A 12,517-nucleotide genomic window follows, 5' to 3' on the forward strand; every position below is an offset into this window, starting at 1 on the left:
TCCCTGCACAGATATGCTTTTGCAGAATACTAGACATGAATGACACTGTTTGTATGACAATGATTATCATTTTACAACTATCAGAGTGATGTCAAGATGTGGAAACACACCGACACACACAAAAATACACATGCACACACACACACACACACACAGAGGGTACCTCTTGGTTTCTGCCTACCAAATCCACTCACAAAGCTTTACTTGGCTTGGGGTATAGTAGAAGACTCTTGCCAGAGATTTCACACAATGGGACTGAACCCAGAACCATGTGGTTGGGGAGCAAACTTCTTACCACAAAGTCACCCTTGTGCTTAATATATATTTATATATCAACATTTAAAATGTATTTTTAAAAATGCACACACACATGCATACACTCAATGAGCAGAAACAATGTTGTATAGAGAGGATTCTCTAGTTCCGGGGGGTCACATGATAACTACACCCAGCCCATGCTATAAGTAGTTGGTGATAAAAAGTGCATCAAGTAGCAAAAAAACATGCTAAAAATAACATGACATACATGATATTTTCTATTTTGTAGTATGCCTGATCATGATAGAATGAGATGAGAAGCAAGATACTGAAACATATATTTTGGTTGTTGTAGTAAAAATGTTTTTTTTGTGGGTCAGTTCCTTACATTTATGGCTATTGTACCTCACTTTAAGCTTTGACTCATTATATTTAATTATTTGAACTTTCATACATTGACAACAATGCTTTCAGATTCACATTCTTGGTCCATCCAATAATTTCTCTCCAGACATTTGTTTATAAATATAGTGAAGACAGTGCAATATTCATTTTATGGCAAAACAATATTTTTTTATGGCAGAACATAAAGATATTCCAATAAAATATTTTTCTTTTTTAACATAGTATATTCAGAGGTATATAAAAAAAAATATAATCTTACATCTAAATTAATTATATCACTAAATACAGTTTTCTCCATCTAAATTTAATCATTTATACCAATTATTAATGCCCACAAAATAGAAAGTATGATATTGTTAATAGTCTTACATCTTGACATGTTTAACTGATTCATTACAATTATGTTTAACATTTAAAATTATGATCGAGAAAAAATATATTCTTACCAAGATGAAGATGACAATAATAATGACAATAATGACAATGACGATAACAATAGCATGTGATGGCATTGATAAAGTCATGAACATGAATGTCACAAGATACCATTAGATGGGATTTGGGCAGACATGCAATAACCAATTGCCTAGCATTCTGCAATCTACTTTGTTTTACTTCCATTTTACCACAGCCTAACATAATTCTAAAAACAATTAATTCCTCATATCATTCATAAGCAGAACTCTTGCAATTTACCATTTACTCACCACAGATGATTTTAATTCTCAACCCTCCTTCACATCACAGACAAAGTTAGCTAGACAACTAAGGAATGATATTTCACACAATAATTCCACTTTTCAATCTAAGAGATGAGTGCCATACTTGGCAACATTGTACCTTTTTCTATTGAATTCAAGAATAAACAGAACATTTGTGAATTAGTCATTTAAGTACATTGGTAATTGAAGCATTTCTCATTAGGTGAATGGATTTCTTCTAGATTTGGTCTTGAATGTTAGTGCAAAGCAGTTCTTAAAGCATTGTAAATGGTATGCAACTGATTGAGGTCTGAGTGTTTCTTGACTGTAAAGAGGAATTCTAGTCTGTGATGAAATTATGACAGCTGTATATATGTGGATTTACTATGAGGGATCCTTGGAGATTGTAAGTACAAGCATGTGTAAAAACTTTTGAGGGTTTTTACTGTGTATTATACATAACTAGATCCATGAGGTATAAAACACTTTCTTTGGTATGCATGACTGAATATTTGTACTGTTGAAGAAACAATTATCATGCCTTCAATGTAGTATAATCTGAAGGTTTTCTGTTCAGAGAGTCAATGTAGGATGTTTAGGTTGCAAGCAGATGATGCCTGTTTCCAGATGGTAAAAAAAGAATGTGGTATAGTATCAGCTGCAAAAGTGTGAGTGTTGTTGGAAGTGGTAAAAAACACAAGTTTCCAAAGTTTTATGCCCTCTGCACCATTAATCCCACTCAGTAATGACACAAAAGTAAAGTATGTTTCTATTCAGTCAGACAAAATGAAGTAACAGAGTTATGTGTCTTGCTTAGATACAAAATGAACTAAACTGATACTAATCATTTTCAGTCTAGATTTATAGAAACAGGTAAAATATAAAATTGAAAAAGTAATCAATGTGCTATATGTGAAGTTAGCAAAATGTAAATAAGTGAATTTTAAACTCTGGCCTATGAGTCACATGTTAATATCCTTTGATTGTAGTTATTAACATAAAAAAAGAGAAAACTCATCATAATTATCAACATTTGAATGGTCATTTTTCTTTGTAAGTACATGCTGGATGGCTGTACAATATATCATATCAGGTCTTTTCTCATCTGACATGGAGCTAAGTGTTCTATCTGATCACTTCTTACAACTTATTTGATTCTCCTATTTCTTGAGTGCTCTCCAACATCAACATACAGCACTTTGTTTATTCATATTCACATCTATACAAATAGTTTTCTCTACTGTTCACCTGTAATTTTTCATACATTGATTTTCATTTATCACCCCCAGAACCTCACTACTGGATAGACTAGTAGTATGCAAAGTTCTATCACATTTTGTGTGTGTGTGTGTGTGTGTGTGTGTGTGTGTGTGTGTGTTTAATCAGGTCAATAGAGTGGCACATCAGTTTACTGCAGTTATTTCCCATGATAAGAAATGACTCCAATATTGCAAACTAACAAAATACTTACTCATTCACTATACTTCCTGCTTGTAGCAAGATGTAAAATTATCTGTTTAACAGTCTCACAAGCCTTTATATGTAAATACACACACATGTGCGTGCACACACATACATACATACATGCACAGACAGACTGAGAGACAGGCAGATATATATAGATATATTAATGGTTGCTGTTATGTATAGTTATATCTAAAAACATTAACTTGTTGAAGGATCATTCAATGTGCTAAACCAAAATGAATTTTGAACTGTCAACATTTTCCATGTAAAATTAATAGCATATAATTCATAAAAATAATAATTTATGTATATATCATCATCATCATCATCCATCTGGCTAAGGGACTGCATTGTAGTCCAGTGTCTACTTTAGCATGGTTTCTACAGCTGGATACCTTTCCTAATGCCAGCCACTTTACAGAGTGTACTGTGTGCCCCTTCCATACCCTACCATCAGTGAAGTTGCCAACTTGATCATAATTTCCTACTCTAAGCTGGCCTTTGTTAAAGCTACATCATTGGCTAGTTTCTCAAAGTGTGTGTTCCAAATAGTTAGAGCAGTTGCATCTCAGAACTTCAGGCAGAAACAGAAGCAGAAGACAGTACAGAGAAGCAGATATGGAAATTAAAAGATATTGCTGCCATGAATAGGTTTAGAAAAATTTTAGTTGATGCATCTGACTGTAAGGAGAAAGATTTTGATATGTGCAACATCAATGACAACTAGAAATTTCCATGGAATAACCAATTTAGGGTTATAAATTAGACATGCAGCTGGAGTAAAATCCCAACCAAACTAAAGATAACATAGCAGTGAAATGACACTGTTGATAGAGCAGTAAAAACAAAGAGAGGCTAAGAGACAAGCTTGGAAAACCTGGAAGGAAAGTGGTAGTAGGGAGCATTATTGAATTGCTCAAAGAGAAGCTAGATGACAGTTAAATTTGGCTGAGGGTGAGATCACTAAAAGAGATTTTCACATGTTCTACATGAGGCCCAGAGGCATGAATGGTTCAGGATTGTGAGACAGTAAGAAAGAACCAAAACATCATTGACAAGATATGTATTTGGAATTATGAATGTATACTTGCCAAGAAAGTGGCATGGAAGTGCTATTATGAGAGGCTGCTAAACGTGAAGAAAGCATGAGATAAAGAGGGGCTACCTCATACTAATGCTAGGGGGGGATTAGCAATTCAAGTTGACAGCAGTGTAGTAGATTAAGTGATTAAAGACATGAAAAGAAGGAAAGCTCTGGATCTCTCAGGGATAGGCATGAAGATAATCACAATATCTGTGTACTTGATCAGTCGCCAGATACTCAATCAAGTAATACAGGAAGGTGTCAAACTAGGCATAGCAGTATCATCATATACTCCCACAAAGGCAAAAGAGATGCCTTAGAGAGAAGTAACTGTGAAGTAATCAAACCACCAGATTAGGGTATGAATGTCACTGAAAAGTCATGGCACAATTCACTTATGACAGAACAGACCTAGTTGAGATGCAGTTTGATTCCATGTCCAGAAGAGGCATCGAAGATGCAATTTTGTTGGCAAGGTAACTGCAGGAGAAATAACTTGGCTAGGAATAAACCACTATTTCTTGCTTTCATTGACTTGGTGAAGGCATTTGACAAGATAGCACTGAGGAAACTAAGTGTGAGGGCTGTATAAAGATGTGGTTAGTAAAAGTGAGAGCTAGTAACTATTTCATTGGTGAATGTAGCATGAAGATTCGAGTTCATTAAAGGTCAGTCCTCAGTTCTCACCTTGTCATCAATGTTTTACAGGCCATCACAGACGAGTTTAAGACTGGAGGTCTAAGAGAACTCCTATACGCTGATGCTCTAGTTCCCATATCTCCATCTATAAGAGAATTAGAGAGGAAATTCCAGGTATGGAAGTTAAACCTAGTATCAAGAGACCTTAAGGTAAACTTAACAAAGACTAAGGCTTTAGTAAGTAGGGAAGAGAGTCACTGCTGTAACTTACTTATCAACAGTGTATATACGGTAAGTATGACACAAGGATGGCTATTTTAATTCAACACTGCTTCAAGATCATATACCAGATTTTAATTCAGCCAGGTAGCTATTTGCAACATTAATAAATTGTTTTATTTATTGTTTCCTATATTGGAGGCAATGAATTCTCATTCAAGTATGTGACTGGCTGTGAGTACACATCACTGAAAAGACTTAAAAAGGCTGAAATGCATCAGGTATTCTCACTGGCCACTGCTGGAGCAATTTTTCATCTCATTCCAGTATTTGCTCTGTTTTTAACACAGTACAGCCATATGTGATGTTATCTTGGGATGAATACCACAGTAACTGGCCTATCAGTGGTGTTTATACATTAAGTATGATACATAGATAGCTATGTATATAGTATATATATGTCAGCATTTAATCATTTGTTTGTATTTTTCCAGGCTGTCAAGATCTGCAGTAAAATACATCACAGTATATATTAATGTTCTGTCATTATCTTTATTTTTGAGGTCCTGCATCTTATGATCTGATCTCAATATTTTCCCAATATTAAGGTGGAAAGCTGGCAGAATTATTAGTATGCTGGGAAAAATGTTTAGTGGCATTTTGTTTGTCTTTACATTCTGAGTTCAAATTCTGCTGAGGTCAACTTTGCTTTTTGTTCTTGCAGGGTTGATAAAATAAATACCTGTTGATTGATTTAATCAACTTAACCCATTTCCCAAAACTGCTGGTCTTGTGCCAAAATCTGAAACCAAAATTTTCCCCATATCAAATTTGGCCTTTCTCTTCAGTGCAATCCTTCCATTGTCAGTACATCTTATTTTTGTCCCTCACAATTCTCATCATTCATTCATATCATATCATATTGCAGCCATCTTGCCTATATATATATTACGTGAATGTGTTACATCAATTGTTCCTTCATATTAACTTTTTCACACAGATTATCCTTCCACATTTAAAAGATCATACTGAATTATGTTCTCATCATATCAATGCAAATCTCCCATTTTCAGTGCCAATATTTCCATAAGATGTGGCATGACAATCTGTCATCCAGTTTAACACCAACACCACTATATAATCATTGAGTACCTTTAGCAGAGACCACACTACTCTGCAAGTAAATGGGCCAGGTCTTTGGTCTGAGGATAACTTCCTCCCTGCCTCCTACCAACTCCAGAGGTCCTGGAGGTAAAAAAAAAAAAAAAGCTATGAGTAGTCTTGCTCCTTTAACTAGCCAATAAAAAATTCACACATTACACAGGCTCCCTACTATCTATAATACATACATACATACATACATACATATTTATATATATATATGTGCATACTTTCATACCTCCATATCTATGCCTGTGAGAATGTGCATGTGTATCTAAATGTATGCATTCAGTTGATGCAACCAGTTAATGCTGAGAGTTTGCCGGTGATAAGACACTTCTAGTGCTACATACATTATTGTAAGTTCTATAGACTGGAAGCAAATCAGGGTTAGCATTTCTTCAACAAGAATTTAAAATTTATTCTTTTTTTAAATACATAAATGTAGGTATTAAAAATAAATAACAAAGAGCATATATCCATTATATATTATATATATGCATGTATGTACACACTATCAGTAATTTAATTTTGAAAGGAATGTATCTGTGAAGCATTATTTTGAGAGGAGTGTAAAATTTATTGACAAATTTGCCTATATTTATAAAATGTATATTATAGATGTGGACATGAGAAATTTCCTTATGACAAACACACTGATCATAATGATGGTGATGAAATAGGACAGTTTCCATGAAATTGCAGCTAGCATAAATATCAAAGGATGAGCTTAGAAATTGTACATCTCTAGGAAAGAAAGTTAAAAAATTTACTCAAGCAGTTACATATTTGAAATTAACCAATGGTTGAATAGAAATGTAGACATACCAGTTCAGCTGCCTCTCATACAACTACAATAACAAACTGTAACCAATCGGTAATGTAGAGAAAGCTTCAGTGGAAATCTATCAAGGCTAAATTTACGCTATTTCACATTCAAATCGGAATCATGGATGAAGAATTGCTGTCGAAGAATACTTCCAAAATGGAGGAAGAAAAGGATGAGATAATGTTTACATTTCCTCAGAATCGGTCCGGATTTCAGCACAGGTTAGATATCTAATTCTTTTGTTTATGGAAAGCATGCATTTCACAGTTGGTTTAGAAGACTAGTTTAATAGAGAGAAGAAAGCAATTCAGTTGAAAGATACACACAGCACAGATGCTTCAGAAAAGCAAAAATCAATTTAGTGTTGCCTATCTATATAGTAGCATTGTATATAGAGAGATGTGTGTGTGTGTGTATGTGTGTGTGTATATATATATATATATATATATATATATACACACACACACACATATGTATGTTGTATGTATACATACTAATACACACACACATATATTCATATATGTATACACACACACACACAAACACATTTCTCCACATTTACAATTTCATTCATTCATGTAATACACACACACACACACACCTGTACACATAATGCAGCAAGTTTTCTTTTTATTTTGCATCAAAGCTTTCTTTTTGTATTTATGTTTATTTTCTTTCTTTATAAACTGATATATTTGAATTGTATAACTTAGAAAATTCTTAAATGTTTAGAGTGGTATTTTGGCTCTTTTCTTTTTGTCTGGCTTTTTTTTTTTTGTGTCCAAACAGAGATCTACTTGAATCATATATAAAAATACAGAAACACAAAACAGTTTATTGAATAATTTTATATGTGAAACAATCAAACCATTACACACTGAAAATATACTTGTAGTAAAAACTAGAAAAAAATGACTTCACAAAAAAAAAAAAATCTCTTACATAATTGAAGTTTAAAAGTAAATCTTTTCTTTTTCCCCATGAAAAGTAATCAAACTATAAGCTTTCAGGGAAATATGTACAATTGTTGTAAACACGCCTTAGTAATAAATTCCTTATAAATTTCTAGATTTATTCGCTCATCACCTGATAATTTCTCAGAGAAAATAAAATACAAGGCCTCATCACTCAATGTTTATGAGGCAACAAGTAACGGGGAATATTGCAACAATACACACTTATTTGCAACAAATAACAAGTGCTACTGCTATCCCTTTAACAGGCTAAGATATTTCACTGGAATCAACTAAGAAATTCTTGTATATGAAGCAGAGAAATTGTCACAAATACCTAACGTAATCTCTCAGATATTGGAATAGTAATTAAAAGCGATGAATTGGTAAACAGACAGCATGGCTCACATAATTCAATATTTTAACAATTAACTCCCCAAATTTACAGTTTTTAACCCCCGCATACAAAACGTGAACATTTTAAATTTATATTTGTGTCGTGTTTTCTACTATCCATTGCAACTGAAGAGAAGTAAATAAATGAATAAAGATAAAATTTTAAAAAATATACATAAACACGTGTAGAGATAAATTGATATTGAAGCAGTAGTGAACATTAGTTAGGTCTATACAATCAGCTGTTGTATATTTTATTGAACATCTATCCAACTATCTATCTATCTATCTACCTATCTATCAATTTATCTATGTATATGTATATAATATCCTTACACAGACACATATACACACACACATATGTATGCACACGTGTGTATGTATGTATTGTTGATCAAATGACTAAGTGACATGACATTTTTCATAAACCACATTATTTTATTAATGAAGACAAATAAAATAGATTTAAATATTGAACTCATTACGACAAGCCCAAAAAAAAAAAAGAAAAAAAAGCAATTATATATTATTGTCATTTTGTTTTTTTTTTTCTTATAACATGTAAATACATTAACATGTCTTGTTATATAGTATGATAATGATACAGCATTTACGTAGATTTCAATATTTTATTATACATTAATTCCTAAAAAATGTCACCAGCTGTTGTTTTCCAACCCCTGCTAAAATTCATTGATTACTTTCAACACAGCATAACGAAAGCATTAAAAATAAGGTATTTTTCCAAATGTTTCCACATTTTGTACCCTTTACATGTACCTCTCCAAAACAAAGATGTGGGGTGAGAGAGAGAGAGAGAGAGAGAGAGAGAAAGAGAGAACAAATGTATAGGTAAGAAAAAAACTACTAACTTGATATCATTTTAAAAGTGAAACTAGGCTTTTGGGAGAAAAAAAATAGACAAACAAGTTGATATGTTGCTTTTTACAAATATCGAAATGCATTGTGACATAACTTATGATTCGATTCACTAAGCCACGCCGACAACTGTTCCATATCCAGCAGTGACCTAGTTATGATTCGATGATACTTCTTAAGTAAGCCTGGTCACATGTGGCTGGAGTGGATGAAAAAAATAAAAAACACCGATATCACATTGGAAGAATAAACACATTCATATTCCTTGTTACTCTTACTACAACTACTACAACTACTACCACCATCCTTACTACTATTACCACCACCACCACCACTACCCATGCTACTACTAATGTTATAATTGTTATGTTTTGAGTTCAAATACTGCTGAGAGCAATTTTTCCTCCCACCAGGATCAATAAGATAAAGCACTGGTCAACTACTGTGACAACAGCATTGACTAACTTCCACTCCCAAACTTTCAGGCCTTGTGTCTGTAGAAAATTAATATCGTTATTATTATTATTAGTAGTAGGTGTTGATAACATGAATATCAGCTGAGCATTGAGGTCTATATAATCAACTTACCCACTCCCTGAAATTGCTAGCCTTGTGCCAAAACTTGAAACCAAAGGTAGCAAGTTGGCAGAACCAAGCAGAACTTTGAGAACACCAGACAAAATGCTTAGCAGCATTTCGTCCATCTTTATGTTCTATTCAGTTGAAATCAACTTTGCCTTTCATTCTTTCAGAGACAAATGCTGGAGTTGATGTAATCGATTTACCCTACCCCTGAAATTGCTGGCCTTGTACCAAAATTTGAAACCATCATCATTATTATTATTACTACTACTACTACTATTACTATTATTATTATTATTATTATTATTATTATTATTATTATTAAGGTGGCAAGTTGGCAGAATCATTAGCACAATGGGCAAAATGCTTAGCAGCATTTTGTCCGTCTTTGCATTCTGAGTTCAAATTCTGCCGAGGTCAATTTTTCCTTTCAGGGTCAATAAATTAAATACCAGTGAAACACTGGGGATGATGTCATCAACTTAACTCCTCCCCGACATTGCTGGCCTTGTGCCAAAATTTGAATTCATTATCATCATCATCATCATTACTACTACTGCTACCACTACTACTACAATTACAGAATTGATGCTGTGTTAAACAAAATGTTTTGTGGAACTACTTTTGGTTTTTTTATATTCTGAGTTCAAGCATAAATGAAGTTAACTTTGCCTTTTATCCACTGGGAATCAATAAGATAAAGCACCAGTTAAGTACTTGTATGAATCTGATTAATTAAACTCCTCCCCTAAATTTCTGGCCTTGCACCTACTCTATAAACCATTTAGAGCAGTGATTTAACAAAATTGTTACAGAGCAGGACAAAATATCTTGTGGTATATCTACAGCTATTTATGCTCTGAGTTCAAATGTCAATGAGTTTAACTTTGTCAGTCTTTCTGGATTGACAAAATATAACAACAATCAAGTTCTCAGGTCTGTTTAATTGCCTCTCTCCACCAAAATTTTAGGCCTTGTGCCTGAATTAGAAACATTATTATTATTAATATTATTGCCTTTGCACAGCTTCTAACGCTGGAGATGTACTACAGTGTCAGCTGTTCGCTACCAGTGAACTAAGGTAACACCTCTTATTTTTCAAGCACCTTCCGGAGTATTCGAGAGATTCCAAGCAGTGCTGTTTTCTGCAAGTGCTTTACATTATTAATTATTATTATTATTATTATTATTATTATTATTATTTAAGGTGGTGAACGACCAGAATCATAACTGAGTCAGATAAAATGCTCAGCTGCATTTCTTCTGGCTTATCTTTCTGAGTTCAAATACTTCTGGTGTCAATTTCACCTTTCATCTTTTCAGGGTCAATAAAATAAGAACCAGATAAATACTTGGGTCGATGTAATCAACTAGTCTCTGTACCTATTGTAGTAAGAATCATTATTATTATCTGCAGTTGTGATCCGGTAGAATCATTACTGCACTAGATAAAATGCTTAGTAGCATTTTTTCCAGCTCTTTGTGCTCTGAGTTCAAATGACACAAAAGTTGACTTCGCCTTTCAGCTTTTTGGGGTCAATAAAATAATTAATTGCCTTCCTCCTCCTCTTAAAATTGTTGGCCTAGAACCAAAATTATCATTATTATTATTTGGCCCATGGATTGATAGAATCAGAACAACATTGGCCTTGTGATATTTCCTTCAGTTCTTAATTTGCTGTGTTCAAATACTGCTAAGGTTATCTTTGCCTTTCATCCTTCCAGAGTTGCTAAGTTAAAGCGCCAGTCAAGTGCTGGAATTTACTTGTAGGTAAGAAGTATTTCCCCAAATCCAATACATGTGAGTTATAATAAACACTATGCATGAACTAACACTGCTTTTAGGGATAGAAAGCTTGGTATTTTTCTAAGTATTTGTGAGAAGACAGAGCTTGTTGAATGGTAGTAAGCTGCAAAATGAAATAACTTTTAGTATCCAGTACATTCTGATTTCAATTCCAGCTGTTGTCAACTTTACCTTTCATTCATCTGGACCGATACAAGTACCAGTAATATAATGAGGATGGATCCATTTACCATATACTAGTACTACTATAAATGCATGGCCTTGTCCCACTATATGTAGCAATTATAATGCAGAAAGGTAACTTAACAGCAGAAACTGTATCACACTGGACTAACTCCAGTTCTCTGTGTTCCAAGTTCAAATCTTGTTCTAGTTAAGTTTGTTTCTCATCTCTCCATGGTTGATAAAAACAAGTACCAGTTATCCAGTTATGTGCTGAAAATTATTTCACCTGAGTGTCTCACACTTGCACAAGTCTCTAACTTTGTACCAATATAAGAAATTATGATCCAGTACATCAAAGCTGGGTAAATATAGGATGCAGTAAAAAAGATAAGGTTGTTGTTGTTGTTGTTGTTGTTGGCACTCCGTCGCTTACGACGTCGAGGGTTCCAGTTGATCCGATCAACGGAACAGCCTGCTCATGAAATTAACGTGCAAGTGGCTGAGCACTCCACAGACACGTGTACCCTTAAAGTAGTTCTCGGGGGAGATTCAGCGTGACACAGAGTGTGACAAGGCTGGCCCTTTGAATTACAGGCACAACAGAAACAGGAAGAAAGAGTGAGAGAAAGTTGTGGTGAAAGAGTACAGCAGGGTTCGCCACCATCCCCTGCCGGAGCCGCATGGAACTTTAGGTGTTTTCGCTCAATAAACACTCATAACGGCCGGTCTGGGAATCGAAACTGTGATCCTATGACTGCGAGTCCGCTACCCTAACCACTGGGCCATTGCGCCTCCACGATGGCTAGTGGTAAAGAATGGTAAGAGTAAGGAGTGCTGAATACGAGTAGATCTGAAACTACATAAGTATATAGAATGATAGAGGGGTAATAGTAGAAGCAGGGTAGAGTGAAAAAGAGTGACAGTGGTAGAACTGAATACTGACAGATAAGAGGATAATGCAAGAGGGCAGTA

The 12,517-nt window shown here is 34.2% G+C and overlaps 2 protein-coding genes across 24 annotated transcripts in view; one reads left to right on the forward strand and one right to left on the reverse strand.

The window, feature by feature from the left end:
* The window catches only part of LOC106873822 (glycosaminoglycan xylosylkinase), a 424,441-nt gene that overhangs the window by 264,099 nt on the left and 147,825 nt on the right, over positions 1 to 12,517 (reverse strand). Inside the window, exon 1 of one of the 5 annotated variants that reach the window (XM_052970099.2) lies at positions 6,763 to 6,894. The exons of the other annotated variants lie outside the window; for them this stretch is intronic. The gene's annotated coding sequence lies outside the window, so the exon portion shown is untranslated. Of the gene's footprint in view, positions 1 to 6,762; positions 6,895 to 12,517 lie in introns of those variants that run through there. 5 annotated transcript variants of the gene reach the window in all.
* LOC106878725 (potassium channel subfamily T member 2) overlaps positions 1 to 12,517 on the forward strand; it is a 668,752-nt gene that overhangs the window by 156,245 nt on the left and 499,990 nt on the right. For 3 of the 19 annotated variants that reach the window (XM_089357624.1, XM_089357643.1, XM_089357684.1), the window contains exon 1: positions 6,788 to 6,984. The exons of 13 other annotated variants lie outside the window; for them this stretch is intronic. In XM_089357624.1, coding sequence (XP_089213750.1) covers positions 6,884 to 6,984 — 101 coding nt within the window. In that variant the 5' untranslated portion in view covers positions 6,788 to 6,883. Of the gene's footprint in view, positions 1 to 6,787; positions 6,985 to 12,517 lie in introns of those variants that run through there. 3 more of the 19 variants (XM_089357590.1, XM_052970046.2, XM_089357681.1) reach the window with 2 other exon arrangements.

The sequence above is a fragment of the Octopus bimaculoides genome, chromosome 1 (genome assembly GCF_046866305.1).
Source record: "Octopus bimaculoides isolate indiv1 chromosome 1, ASM4686630v1, whole genome shotgun sequence".
Taxonomy (NCBI): Eukaryota; Metazoa; Mollusca; class Cephalopoda; order Octopoda; family Octopodidae; genus Octopus; species Octopus bimaculoides.